Here is a 14,854-nt window from a genome sequence, read left to right on the forward strand (position 1 = left end):
GGATAGTAGTAACTGTAGGGAAGGTTTTTTTAAAATTTCACGCAGTTTTAATTCTCAACAGTAGGTGGCGCTATAATTGTGTGTAGAGTGGAACACACTTGCAGTTAGGCCTTATCTAAACAAGCAGGGAGATAAAGGAAGAGAGAAAAAAAAACCCCATGGTGTGGCTTTTGATATGCTTAGAGAAAATAGGCAGTCAGAAGGAATGTGGAGAGCAGGGGAAGGGAGAGAGAAAGATCTAGTCCTTCCTCTCCCCTGTATTCCAGGGGTTGTTTAGTTGTAACCGAGGGGTTCAGTCTTTCAGTATAGAGGGGGGGTAAAGAGAGAAGAACCTCCCTTCTCAAAGCAGGGTTCAGGGGAAACAGCTGATGTTTAGGGTTGGCTCAGAGAGAAAAGTGAGGGTTTGAAGATTTTTCCTCTTCTGCCTTCCCTACTTAGCTAAGGCTGCTCTCCCAGATTCGCTCTTGTCCCTAGTGTCCCCCCTCTGCTACTCGAGACCAAAGGGTCTCCTTGATCTGTTCACTCACACTTGATTCACAGCTTGGGGAAAAGGTAACTAATGTCAACTTAACTCAATCAGGATAACACAAAGGAAAACCTAACAGGGAAAGAATGGAAGAGGAAAGTGGGGGGAAGGGGGATCCCTGTCTCTATCTAAACCCTTTCCCCTCCCTCCTCAAGTTTGGGGGGAATTCAGGCCTTGGCAGCCTGAGCCCTCTGAGAGAAAGACAGGTTGACTCACCCTGGGTTTGGTCCCTTAGCCACAGATCAGCCTCAGGGCAACAGGAGCTGAAGTAAAGTCTGATAAAGATTCAAAATGCCTTTCTCAGGTTTCTCTTCAATAGTCTTTTTCAATTAGGAAATGTTGGGGAGAAGGATTTCCAGTCATGAACAGGAAAAAGGGGTAACTCTCAGGAGAAAGTCTTATTCAACCTTCTCTCTTCGGCTTCTCTGGACTGAGAGCTCAACTCTAACTCCCAGGCAGAATCTTCTCCTTCTCAAGATTCCTAACTCCTGGGGCCCCTCCCCTGTCAAGGTGATCAGTTCCACACACCCTTCAACCTGGCACTATTCTTATGTGCCAACCTCTGTCAGAGGTAAAAAGCTACATGTTTCTTTTAAAAGTTGGGGGCACTGGTAACTGCCAATGACCCATTCAATCAGTGCCAGATTTTTAACCCAGGATATACAGGTCTGGTTCTCAAAGTACTGAGCTAGGGAATTCCCAACTGCCACAGGAACTCTGCTCCAGCCCCTAACTTTTGGGGTTTTTTTGGGGGAGGGGTGCACTGGGTTTTAGGGTCAGGGAGCTCCTAACTCTAATTCCCTCCCCCCCGCCCCCCACTCCCCAGCCTGGAAGGACTCCTAGGATCCGTTCCTCCGTCCTGCACTGGGCTAAGTGAAGCAGCACTAGGACCCTGTGTCAGTTTCACAGCGTTATCAGCACTATGGAAAGTCCTGTTTGGTCCTAAAATCCCCTTCTTTCTGTGCAGAAAGGATCAGGCCCTGTTTGGAATGGGGGGGGTAAAGGGGGCTCTTACTCCCACATGCTACACTTAGCCCTCAGGCTGCACTATGCTGAGCAAAGCAGGACCAAGGTGGGTTTGGCTCTGTGGAAAGTGACTGTGGGTGGGGGTTGGGGGATGGGGGGGTGAAGTTCCTACTAGGTTCTAGAGTCCCTGGTCCTATCTGAGCAAAAAAGCTCCTCCACCCCTATTGGGGGGAGGGGGGAATGCCGTGTGGGAAGGAAGTTCTCTCACTGATTCAATCTGATCTAATCCTATCCAATCAGAGAAAAACAGCAGCCTGTTCCCTCTCTCTGCCAAGGTTTATTTCACATATAAAAGCAGATGAGAAAACTGAAATGCCTTCTCTAAATAAAACGCTATGCTGTACTCAAAAACGTGAAACTCTCAGAAGTAAAGGTCCTAAAAAACCGATGTGGTGGCCATGCCATTATAATTAAATTAATATATCTACCCAGTTATTAATTTTATAAAGTTTATTAATAGGAAAGGTAGATCAGCATAATTTAAAATCTCTTTCTTACTCTAAGTTCTCTGACTACCTGTCTCCTAGCCAGTCAGTCCCTTTACTCTCTTTAACCTGTCTCTCCAGCATTGTCTCCATCCAAGAAGGCCCAGACAAGACCTGTCCCTTCTCTTATATTGACATACAGAACATTCACAGATGTAACCGTAGTCTTTGAAATATGCTGACAGACCAGTTAGGCTACTCAGGAGGAGGAGGGGATAAGATCCCCTTTGCACTATACAAAGCTGTTGAAAAGTAGTTTGCATTAAACTGATCAAAGAGGAAAACATCTGGTCACTTCAAGATAAATGAGCAAGATCTAACTTTCATACCTATTTAATACCAACATTAATGGATTCTTTTTATTTCTTTCACATATAATGACTGACATGAATTTTAAATAGCATTCTCACTGGTTTCATGTTCATTTATTTTCTAACCTGTTAAAATAAGTATCTGGTTACAGGAACAACTCGTAGATTAATGGACACCCATGTTTCTCTTTTAGTGATGTATTTCTAAAGCAGTAGAATATCATTTCACCATTGGAAGACATTTTTGTTTTAAGGGAGTGTTTAATAAATAAAAACTTATTCTCTGTTTAATCTTGAAATACGATAATTTTTAAAATTTAGCACAGGGTGTTTTGGACTAGATTGGTGACTTCATCAGTACCCAGAGTTCTTGTTGAAGAACTTCCTCTTCCACAATAGGCTAGCAATTTCTCTAAAGGAAGACACAAACAGCCAGAATATGTCTGATGGTTGTCCACATGGCTCCTCTGAACAACATTACCCAATAATAAAATGTCTATATTAAAGAATGAATTTTCAGAAATTTCCAAATTAAATAAGAGATCATTCAAAATGTGATACAGTCTAGTGTTTATTTATGTTATGGAAGGTACACTTGAATTTAAAAATTTAAAACATATAAAAGTGGTTAAGGGCTAACATTTTATCAACATTTGATAAATGCATAAGAATGTTTATTATACAGCAGGATACAATGGTAGTGCTAATGCCAACAGGGCACTGTGGATGTTAGTCTAAAAAATGTCACTATGCTTTATACAAACAACAACATTTGCTGCTGTTTAAGAATATTGGGGATTGGTCTGCTTCTAATTATCAGCAGTCCCATTACATTTTAAATTTTATATCATGTCATATTATTCAGTTTGGCAAATGTTTCAAAATAAAGAAAAAAGTAGAAATGTCATTACTTCACAGAAATGCACATCCAATTCTGGTTTTCAATAATAACAATGGGTATAGATCAGAACTCTCCCTATATGAAATAATTTACACACAGATGAAAGCTAGAACACTATCTAAAATAATCACTAAATACATTTTTTTCAGAAATAAACAAGCAAGTATGGATTTGCATTATCAAATACCAAAAATGTATAGTTGATGTAGTGTCAAACATAAATGATCTAAAATGAAAAAGGAAAAATTTTCGTGAATGTGCAACCTAAATCAATCAAGTTTATATTGTAGTACAACAATATTAAGAAACCACTGATCAGAAATACAACTGTATATAAGAAAAAAGTCCATAATCCACGAAACTGTCAGGCCATAAAATAAAATAGTTCCATAGTTTACAGATAAAACTGAGGCAACAAAAATGCGTGCTTATCTCCAATACGTAGATATTTATGCAGATGATGTAACACTTTGTTTGTAGACAGCATGGTAGGCATTTCTCAGCAAGACATAAGGAAAACAAGATTCCAAAAGATCCATTGTCAGGAATGGTGATTCCTGCACAATCTGAAAAACATAAGAAGTACATAAGAACTGAAATTCCTCATGAAACTATACACCATTTGCTTTTGCTTATGAATTATCTTTTTCTATGGTCCAATGTCATAAGAAAGCTTGTGTGCTAATTACTTTAATTGAATAGAAAAGTGTAATAGTAAATACTTGTGTATTTAGCATGTTCAAGTACAAAGCTAAACGCATTTACTACTTTTCCATCAAGTATTTACCAAGTACCTAAAACTGTGCTCAGCATTGTGCTAGTCATCATGGAGGTAAAAAAACAAAAAGGCATAGATTAAGGCCCATACCCTAAGACATAAATATTTACTAAATGGAAGTATCTAGTTAGAGAAAGAAGACTTACACATGAAACTGTAGCACATAATTAAAAGACTGAATGGTCAGGTACAGGCTCCAAGCACAACAGAGCTTTAGAGCAGATTAATAAAGGCTCAAGTAATGAGGGGGAAAGTTACTGATTAAAGGATAAGAAAAATTAAGGATAAGCAAAGAAGGAAAGGCAAGAAATTCTTGATGAGTAGACAAAGAAAAGAGCAAATGCCTTAAGTATAGAAAGCATGTTTTTAAAGTAATGGAAAAAACCATAAAAGTCAGGGGAAAAAATTTTAACTTGCTGCCATAAGAAGCAGTAAACCACAAATATTTCCAAATAACTTCAGGTAACTTGAAATATACACATGACAAAGAGGACCCAACATTTGTACTCTGCCTTGAATTTGCCTTAACCCAAAATCACTGTTTTGATGTTGAAGTAATAAAGACCTGATTATTATTGGGATAATTTACAAAATGCCAGTAAAATAAAATGTGGAATGGGTATAAAGGTCAAAAAAAGCTTTTAATTTTAAGTTTTGTGCAATTAACAAAAATATAGAGAAAATTAACATTCTTGAAAACCACTTCTGATCTAACAAATTTAATTATTAAAAATAACCAAAATGCAAACTTACCATATCTAGCAGTAAATAAACAGATTCTCTATTCCTTGTTGTAGTTTTATCCGTCTCCTGACCAATTTTCAATAGACTAGATGATGCAAGCTGAAAAGAAATTTTAATTTTACTCTTTATGATCTATTTTCTTTAAACATTTTTTATTAGTACCTTGTCTTTCTACTATTAATCTCATCTCCAAATATACCCCTCCCATATGCCTTACTGAGTGACCAATCATTTTAAATAATGAAAAATTTAAGAAAGTCAAGGAGAGGGAGAGGAAAGAATGTTTGGAAAAACTAACCACTGTTTCTAACTGAATATGACAGTATATGCAAAGGTCTGTTATCTGTAGTTCTCTACCTCTGAAAGAGAGGTAGAGTTTCTCTTCCCTTCTCTAGGGTAAACCTTGTTTGTTATAATTGCATTAAAGTTTCTTGTTATTCTTAGTATTTACATTATTTCTTTCTGTGTATGTTATTTTCTTTGTTCTACTTACATTATTCTATATCAATATATGAAGTCCTTAAGTCTTTCTAAGATTCTTTTAATTTTATGATCTAGTCTCATCAGTATAATTTATTGATTTTACTTTAAAAGATAGTAATCATTCAAATATGTTGCATTCTAGGAGGATTTACTTAAATATTAATTCATGTATTTCCACAAAAAATATACATAATCAATGATTTTTCACACTTAAGAATTTTATAGAATTTCAGTATTCTTGATTTTTAGCTCTAAAAATGTAGAAGACTATGAGATTCAATCTTTTAAAAATTATGCAAGTGGTAGGATTTTTAAATGAACAAATTATCTCTTCCCACATTTTCAAAATTTTTATGTGAAGTGCCAAAATAAGAAGAGAATTTCAGAGTAACTTATATATCCTTATAAACAATATTAGCATTTACTTAATAAATTATATCTTAGGTGGTCCCCTCAAACATGGAACCCCTCAAACAGAAACATGGATTCTGAAATGGAAGTTATTTTTCAATGAACTTGCAATGTAATGAACAACCAACCTTGTCTTTGTAACCTAAAATGATGAACTATTCAGGTGTATATTTTTCTTTGGGACACTGTATTTAAAATCAAATGTTAGGAGGGGATTTGACATAGCTAAGAACTATTACTAAGAGTAAGGAAAAAGCATTTTAGGTTAATCTAGCCATCCTTTTTAGGTCTGGGCAAGAGTAATAAAAAATTTCTTTAAACAAAAAAGATCTCATGCATTTTAAAAAATAATAATTTCTTTTGCAACTTTACTACCATTAATTTTTCTCTTTATTCCAATAAGGGATAGACACATGTATAAGAAATAGATCTCGCCTCTAGATAAGAGCATGTGGTTGCCTAAATTAAGTTATTCTGTCCCCTCCTTTTTCACATACTGGGCATCTAGGATGTATAAGCAAAAAAAGAATTTTCAGAATAAGCAAAAGATAAATCTGAGATGCTAAGAGAAGTAGGGGGTGGGGGGTGGTACCAAACTATCACAAATAATATAGATTCCATAAGGGAAAAAATGGGCTTTGAAAAATAGTTAACTAAACTTACCTAAACTTAGTGTAAAATAGTTTACACTAAAATTTCAGACTATAGAAAAATAAGTAATCTATTCATGTGACTTAGCATTCATATTTTCTTTTAAAGCAGGGTGTTTTCTTTTTAAACCTGGAAGGTTGAATCTAGAAATGTTTTTTTTTTAATTATTTTAACAGTTATCTTAATATAACTATTTCCCTTTTTAATCCTTTGTATCTTATTTTTACGTATTTAAAACCATTATTCTAAGAGGAGCTCCACATATTTCACTAGATATCCAAAAGGGTTAATGACATTAAAGAAAGGTTAAGAATCTTACTTTAAAGTAAATTCCTAAATCATGAATTCTAAAAGTTAAATAATACATACAGCCAAAAATTCTTTAAGGCGATCTTCGATGCTTCCTTTGTGAATAGTAAACAATGCTGCAGCAATCTGGTTGATGGCTTTTGCCAAGCAATGTATGTTGTTGCAATGTCCTAAACCAAAATGCTGACAGGTTATTATAGATTCCATATACTTAATAAAGGTAAGTAATATTTAGAAGACTATTGCTTAAAGATTAATTACTGGCTACAGAACATGTAAAGGGATCATGCAATTATATAAAAATTATGGAATGATCAAAGGTATTATTGAAGGGTCTGCCCATCTTGTTCACCTATTATCAAACAATGTAGCCAAAACTAGTATTTCATACATACACATATACATACTGTCAACATGGAAATCTAGAAGTCCCCTGTTTATTTAGTTTAAGGGTAGAAACTCCAGGTTTTGACCTTGTCACAGGAGAGGTTTCCCCCTGAGGTAAGGTCCCACTTCACCAGACAATAGACATCCACTTCAGGTGGGAGGTAGATCCCATACGAAGTCAAGTAGCTCTTTTGTCTCCAGAAGCCTTTCCCAGTATATCACACTCTCCTTTCAAGGACTGAACTCAGGACCTTTAGCTTGCGAGCCTGATGTGCTACCTACTGCACCAAAGCTGAAGTGGATGTCTATTATCTGGTAAAGTGGGACCTTCCTTCAGGGGAAAACCTCTCTTGTGACAAGGTCAAAACCTGGGGTTTCTACCCTCAAACTAAATAAACTGGGGACTTCTAGATTTCCATGTTGACAATACATACATATATATCTAGTGGTAGTCTCTCAGTGACCAAGAATGACTATTGTCTTTGTGCAGTTTCATCTACGGTGTACCCTCATGTGGCTTTGGAGTCTAAAGACTGAGGCACAAAGTTTGTGGCACATGGGGCCTGGGACGCCAGTTGTTATGGGAGGTCCGGCTGTGGCCTGGTGTCGGCGTTCACGTGCAGTGGCAAGACGTCGACATCGCTCATCTTCAAAGGTGGTGGCAGCATGGTGAATGTGGATTCGCCAGCTGCTTCTGTCAGAGGCAGCAAGTTCTAGTTGCTTTGGTGTAATGCCAGCCCACATCAAGTTTGACTTTAGCTGATCCTTGAATCTTTTCTTTGGTCGGCCTTGTTTCCTGAGTCCAGCTGACAGTTCACCATAGAATACGTGTCTTGGTATTCACTGTGGGTCCATGTGGATGACGTGTTCAGACCATCGTCGCTGGGTTTTGAGGACCATGACTTCGATGCTGGTGGAGTTGGCTCTGTCGAGGACTTCCTGATTGTTGATTCGGTCCTGCCATCGGATCCTCATGATTGACCGGAGGGGAGCTTTGGTGGAATTGCTCCAACTGCTTCATGTGCTTCCAGTACAGTGTCCATGTCTCATAATTGTATAGGAGCGAGCTGAGGACAATTGCGTTATACACTTTGAGCTTCGTTGCAGTACTTACACCACTGTGTTGGAGGACTTTGGAGCGCAGCCGCCCGAGTGCCTGGCTGGCCTTTTGGATCCTGGCATTGATCTCGTGGTCTAGGGACCCGTCGTTGGCGATGGTGCTGCCCAGGTACTTGAAAGTGTTGACATTAGAAAGCTGCGTGCCATCGATTGTAATGCAAGGCTGGTTAGTTGGCCTCCCTGGTGCAGGTTGGAACAGCACCTCTGTTTTGCTGAGGCTGATAGTCAGTCCAAACAGTTTTGTTGAGGTGGAGAACCTGTCCACAATGGTTTGAAGATGATTTTCTTGGTGGGCCATGAGAACACAGTCATCTGCAAAGAGAGATTCCAGGATGAGTCTCTCTGTTGTCTTTGTTTTTGCAGTCAGGCGGCGAAGGTCGAATAGTGAGCCATCTAGTCAGTATTTGATGTAGATGCCCAGGTCTAGATCCATCACAGCATGTCGTAATACTTGGGTGAAAAATAGGTTGAATAGTACCGGAGTGAGGATACAGCCTTGTTTCACGCTACTGGAGATGTTGAAGCGATCGAAGACTGGACTTCCCCTGTCATGTCGACATGAAAGAGCTGGATCGGTTTGACGAATTTTGCTGGGCAACCGAGCTTGCTGAGGATCACCCACAATGCGTCCCTGTTCACTGTGTCGAACGCCTTTGTCAGGTCTATGAAGACAATGTAGAGACTCAGGTTCTGCTCAAGGCATTTTTCCTGCATTTGCCTCACAATGAAGACCATGTCAATGGTGCTGCGATCTGGTTGGAAGCCACATTGTGATTCAGGCAGGTTCTGCTCTGAAACAGATGACAGGAGTCTGTTGAGTATAACACGGGCAAGAATCTTTCCAGCAGTAGAGAGTAGTGAGATGCCTCTGTAGTTGTCACAGGCTGCTCGTGAGCCTTTGTTACTGTATAGGGCTATGATGGAGGCATCTCTGGGTTCTGGGGGCATGTCTTCCTCTTCCCATATGCTGGTCAGCACTATGTGGAATGCCTGGAGCGCCTTTCCATTTAAGGCCTTGTACACCTCGGTTGGGATCCCGTCTTTACCGGGTGTTTTGCCTGCACTCATTTGTTTAATGGCTTTTTGGACTTCCTCTATTGAAGGAAGGACGTCAAGTTGTTCAATGGTGTGGTTTGGGGGGATCTGGTCAAGGGCGCTTTGGTCAACTGAAGAGGGTCGGTTGAAAAGCTGACTGAAGTGTTCTTTCCACCTGTTGCTGATGCCTTTTTTATCTTTTATGAGTGTCACCGTCAGAGGATAGCAAGGGAGTGGTGGTGGGTTTTAATGGCCCATAGACAGTCTTGAGGGCACTGAAAAATTGTTTGTAGTTTTTCGTATCAGCAAACCGCTGGATTTCTTCTGACTTTTTTCCCCCACCATCGGTCTTGCATCTTCCTGATCTCACGCTGCGCCGTGGCTTGGAGAGACTTGAATCTGTCCTTTTAGGAGCAGAGTTTGGGTTATTTTGCCACTCCATAAAGGCTTTGTTCTTTTTGCTCAATAGGTCTTCAATAGCAGTGTTGTTCTCGTTGAACCAGTCCTGGTGGTTATGTTGTTTGGGGCCTAGGACTGCCTTTGATGTTTCCTTCACTGCGTCTCTGAACTGGTTCCATTTCTCAGTTGAGCTTCCAGTGAGTGGTCCCTTGGCAGACAGCTTGTCGTCCAGGCAGGACTGGAATGTTTGCAAATAAGATGGATCTCTAAGACAACTCACGTTTTAAAATGCGCGAACTGTCTGGGTGCGTTTTGGATGGCGAGGCACAATGCACATTTGAAGAGTTGCTCTAACCAATCGGTGGTCTGTCCAGCATTCAGCTCCTCTCATGGCTCTGGTGACCTTTACATCCTGGATGTCTTGCCGGCATACAATGATGTAGTCAATGAGATGCCACTGTTTTAATCGTGGGTGCATCCACATTGTCTTATATTTGTTCGCCATTCTGAACACAGTTTTCATGATGGTGAGTTCGAACTCTGAGCATTTGCTGAGTAGCAGTAGGCCGTTGTTGTTCATTTTGCCCACGCCGTGTCTGCCGAGCACTCCTTTCCATCTTTCATGGTCCTGGCCAACGTGGGCGTTGAAGTCTCCCAGTAGTATCAGCTTGTCATTTGTGGGCACTGAATGCAGGACAGCACTCAGGTCAGAGTAGAACTGCTCGATGGTCTCCTCTGTGCTGGTCAGTGTTGGGGCATATGCGCTGATGATTGTGGCATACCAGTTTTTGCTGAGAGGCAAATGGATCTTCATGAGCCTCTCGCTGATGCCCACAGGCAAGTCTGGCAGCTGTTTGAGCAAACTGGTCTTGATAGCCAGGCCAACACCGTGAACTCTGTCTTCATTTGTGGCTCTACCTTTCCAGAAGAAGGTGTATCCAGTGGTGGGTTCACTGAGTGATCCCTCTTTTGGTAAGCGTGTTTCACTTAAGGCTGCAATGTCAATATTATATCGCACCAGTTCTTTACCGATTAGAGCTGTTCTTCTCTCAGGTCTTGGGGTATTCTCTCTATCAAGTAATGTTCTGCTGTTCCATGCTCCTAGTAGGAGTTTCTTTGTATTTTGATTCTTTTGATTTTGACCACTTACAGGGATGACCCGCCAGCTGCAGTGTGCTAACCGGGTGTTTGTAGGGCAGGCAATGTTTGGGACACCTTTTCTAGTCCCCTCCCTTGATTAGGGTGAGCAGTGCTGTCCTAGAGAGGGCTACTCAGTCGTCCAGGATGCTGCCGAACGTCCCTGCTGCCCACAGGGCCGAGCGACCACTGGTCCGTGGGCTGCCTACGTGCAGGATCGTGACTACAACTGCCAGTGGCCACCTCCACCTGTTGCGTCGCCACTCCCCCATCGCCGCAGGTCTTGAAGAGGGTGGACGGGGTCAGGATAGATGAGTGTGCACAAAGATACTTGTGTGTGAAAGAGATTTAAGTGGAAAAGTCAATGCACAGAAACAGTCCCACTCTCTCGGCGTTGGAAGCCTAGGTCCATTGGCACGAAAAATTGTTACGTCTGGAGACTTCCTCAGCTGCATTGGATGGCCGTGCTGTCTTTTGTGCTCCAACACGCCCTAAGCACTCCACAGTGCTTTGCTGCGTCGTCATCTCAGCCGTTGAGCCTTCTTATTGGTTTCTTCCGCCTGTTCCACCGAAGCAGTCTTCACATGCTGGGTGAGCAAAGCCCTGGTTCACCAGGGGTCGATGACCTGATGGCTACCCTCACAAGGTTTAGCCGGCCTGTCGAAGCTGTTGCCCGGTGTGTGGCCGCTGCCGCATGCTAGCAGCTACTGGGAGCCACAAGTAAGAGCTGGGTGTCAGGTAGGGGTCAGAGGCTGGAGAGCTGCCCTAGGAGGGCACAACAAGCCCTCCATACCAGAGATACTACCCCTCCCTGAGCACCCCATATACCCATATACATATATATATATATATATATATATATATATATATATATATATATGTGTGTGTATATATATATATACACACACACACATATATATGGATATATGTAAATAATAAGCTTGTGTTTAGAAGTAAAATTGTGAGGCTTATAAAATTTTGCTATTCTTATAATAACCTAGAGAAGTAGGTGATGTAAGAATCAGTATCCCCATTTTATGGATAAAGCAATTAATGTAAGAAGTTAAGTTACTTGCCTGTGATCAAAGAACTAATGAAACTGAGTGCTAGATTCAAAACCAGACCTATTGATCCCAGTCTAGTGCTCTATCTACTATAACAATGTTGTCGAATTTAAATAGAAAAAAAATCTCTGAGGGCAGAATATTGATTTAGAAAACCACAAATTAAAATTATTGATGCTGTACAGCATTTTTATTTATTTTATTAAACATCTCTCAATTACATTCTAAACTGTTCCTCACATGAAGGAATTTTGCAGCCTGTACGTTCTGACACCTTTGCATAATACTATGCTGCTTCTCCATTCTAAATAGTTATGTATTAAGAAAACCAGGTTTTTACTTAAAAGATTATTAGAAGAAGTGGTAGCTGGATGGATTAAGAGCCAGGCCTAGAGGCCAGAGGTTTTGGGATCTGTTGTAAGGCATCACCCTTATGTCCACTAACCACTTGGCTGTACTTGGGTCTCCCTCCTGATTTTACCCACTTTTGCATTGTGTTCAAATCAGGTGCTTGAGCTCCCTAACAGTAATCATTTTGACAATTATTACTATTTCTTCTCTGATAATTATTGTTATTCCATCCATTATTATACTGCCTATTATATCCATTATTTCGATTCAGTTGCCTAGAAAATTGCCCTCTAAATCTACATTCCCCCACAAAATGTCCTACTCAATTATATAAGAAACATCTTGGAAGTCCAGATCTCCTTTATCTTGGCCTGTACTGGTTGGTTGCACAGATCTAAGTGCTGCCACTGCTTTTATTTCCTTTATTTCACTACCCCTTGCTTTACTATCAGCATCCCTTAACTTTTCCCTCAAATCCCTGTCTTCATATCTATTGTCACTGTCCATGCATAAATAAGTTGCTTTTCTCTTTAACTCTTCCAAACCTGTCTCTTCCCAGTCTGGGCAATTATTCTTAAAAAATAACTTTATGGGGGCAGCTGGGTAGTTCAGTGGACTGAGAGCCAGGCCTAGAGACAGGAGCTCCTAGGTTAAAATCTGGTCTCAGGCACTTCCCAGCTGTGTGGCTCTGGGCAAGTCACTTGACCCCAATTGCCTAGCCCTTACCACTCACTCTTCTGCCTTGGAGCCAATACACAGTATTGATTCCAAGATGGAAGGCAAGGGTTTAAAAAAAAATAACTTTATCTTGGGACAAGTGTTCTTAACAAATAGTCTCTTGATGTGGGCAATTGTGTCATCTGCTAACACATTGAGTCCTAATATTAATTCAGTAGCACCTGTTATTCTTTCTAGAGAATAGGTTGGTGATTCATTCTATTTCTGCTTTATGCTCTCAAATTTGGACCAACCATTTGGTTTTTGGAATGCCTTTTCATTACATCAATGATTGGACTGGCCTGTTTTATCCTTCTACAATCAGGAGATGAATTCACATATATTCCTTCAAAATACTGTGGCCATGGGGTCAAAGATGAATCATTTCTGATCTCTTCTGTGAATTGGTAATTAGGTCATCAGTAAGAAAAAAATCAGTGCAGTCAGGGTCAAAGATCTCTATTGCCCTCTGAAATTCCTTTACTTCTTTATTAAGATCATTGAAAAAGCATGGGGTTCTACATCTGATAATTTCTGAATCCTCAGGAGTAAATAACTTATATTTTAACTTTATATATCTCATCCTGGGTAATTACCAGTATATCTCTTAGAGGGAACAAAGAAACATGATTCTTATTATATTCAACATTCTCCCTTTCCAATCTGGACATTTTCTTAATATTTCCTTCATTAAATTCCTTACCAGTAACATTACCCTTTAAATCATTCAAGATATCATTAATTAAAATCATTATCTCCTTCATACATAGTTCCATGGCTTCTATTTTATCTTTCATTATCATTTGTTTCATTTCTGAATCTTTTGTTACCCATTGAACAACTGCCCTCAAGTTATAACCAATACCAAGAAACAAGAATCTGCATTTATACAACACAATTAAACATAAGCATATCAATGGTACATAAGCCAAAACAGTTCTTACAGCCAATGACATTATTGGTTCCATCCATTCATAACTCAAGATAATATAAAAGTAATGATGGAACAAGGTGAAAATCCCATAAAAGATATACAGGAAACAATTCCAGAAAAAAATGCAAAATAGCATGTCATGTCTCCTGACATGATGTTCAAAGTATACAAGAAGTTGTTATTAAACACAGGATACATTTTTTTAATATCCACCTTGATTAGCAATTACAATCACCAAATAACAGAACCAGAAAAACAACAAAAAAAGTCTTCCTAACACATGTGCATTTGGTCTTTAGTCTATTTAAAATTTAAACTATGTCCATCAAGAGTCAGAGTTCCATGTACCAGCACCTTGGAGAGCAACCAGGTGCTGGGAAGGACAATGGAATGTTGCAAGATTCCCTAACTGTCAGCTATTATAAATTACCTCCAATCTGCTCTGGCCTGGGCCAATTCCTGTATATTTGTACTACTGACTTGCCAACTGAAATAGGTGGGTAGAATAAGGGTTCAAAACTATAACAATATAACAAAATAACAGGTTTATTAAACTGAAGGGAGAAAGGAAAGGGAATCAGGGAATAACTTTTACCCCAAAACAGAGATTAAAACCGTTATAACTTCCTATAACTACTCTAAACGAACTCCTTAAATTATTAATTAATTAATATTAGGGAAGGTTTGGTAGGGGCAAAAACAAGGCCAAAGTAGATCTCACACAACTAGAGTCCTTTTTTTGGTCAAGCAGCAGTTTCAGTAGGAAGCCACCAGCAGCTCTGTTGAACATCTACTCCTCAGCAGCAGCAGCTGGGATAGGCAATCTTCAGAAAGTCCACAGGAGAGGGAATCACTGGCTCTCTGGGTCCACCCCAGAATAACCAGGCAAACAACCCTCTGGGCTTTCTTCTGACTGTTAGGGAAAAGCAACAGTCCCTCCTGGGTTGCAGGATTTCCTAGGAAGTTCCTGGTAAAATCCCATACAACAGTTCAAATGTGGGTGTGACCCTGGGCAAGTCACTTAACCCTACTGCTTAGCTCTTATCACTGTTCTGCCTTGCCAAATACACAGTATTGATTCTAAGA

General features: G+C 39.9%; 1 protein-coding gene across 2 annotated transcripts in view; it reads right to left on the reverse strand.

The window, feature by feature from the left end:
- Positions 1-2,901: 2,901 nt before the first annotated feature.
- Positions 2,902-14,854, reverse strand: part of NCKAP1 (NCK associated protein 1) — a 139,838-nt gene continuing 127,885 nt past the window's right edge. For both annotated transcript variants that reach the window (XM_001369048.5, XM_001369070.5), the window contains 3 exons: positions 6,686-6,795; positions 4,781-4,870; positions 2,902-3,815 (listed from right to left, as the gene is read on the reverse strand). In XM_001369048.5, the coding sequence (XP_001369085.1) occupies positions 3,699-3,815; positions 4,781-4,870; positions 6,686-6,795 (317 nt within the window). In that variant the 3' untranslated portion in view covers positions 2,902-3,698. The remainder of the gene's footprint in view (positions 3,816-4,780; positions 4,871-6,685; positions 6,796-14,854) is intronic.

Source organism: Monodelphis domestica, chromosome 4, assembly GCF_027887165.1.
Source record: "Monodelphis domestica isolate mMonDom1 chromosome 4, mMonDom1.pri, whole genome shotgun sequence".
NCBI classification, from domain to species: domain Eukaryota; kingdom Metazoa; phylum Chordata; class Mammalia; order Didelphimorphia; family Didelphidae; genus Monodelphis; species Monodelphis domestica.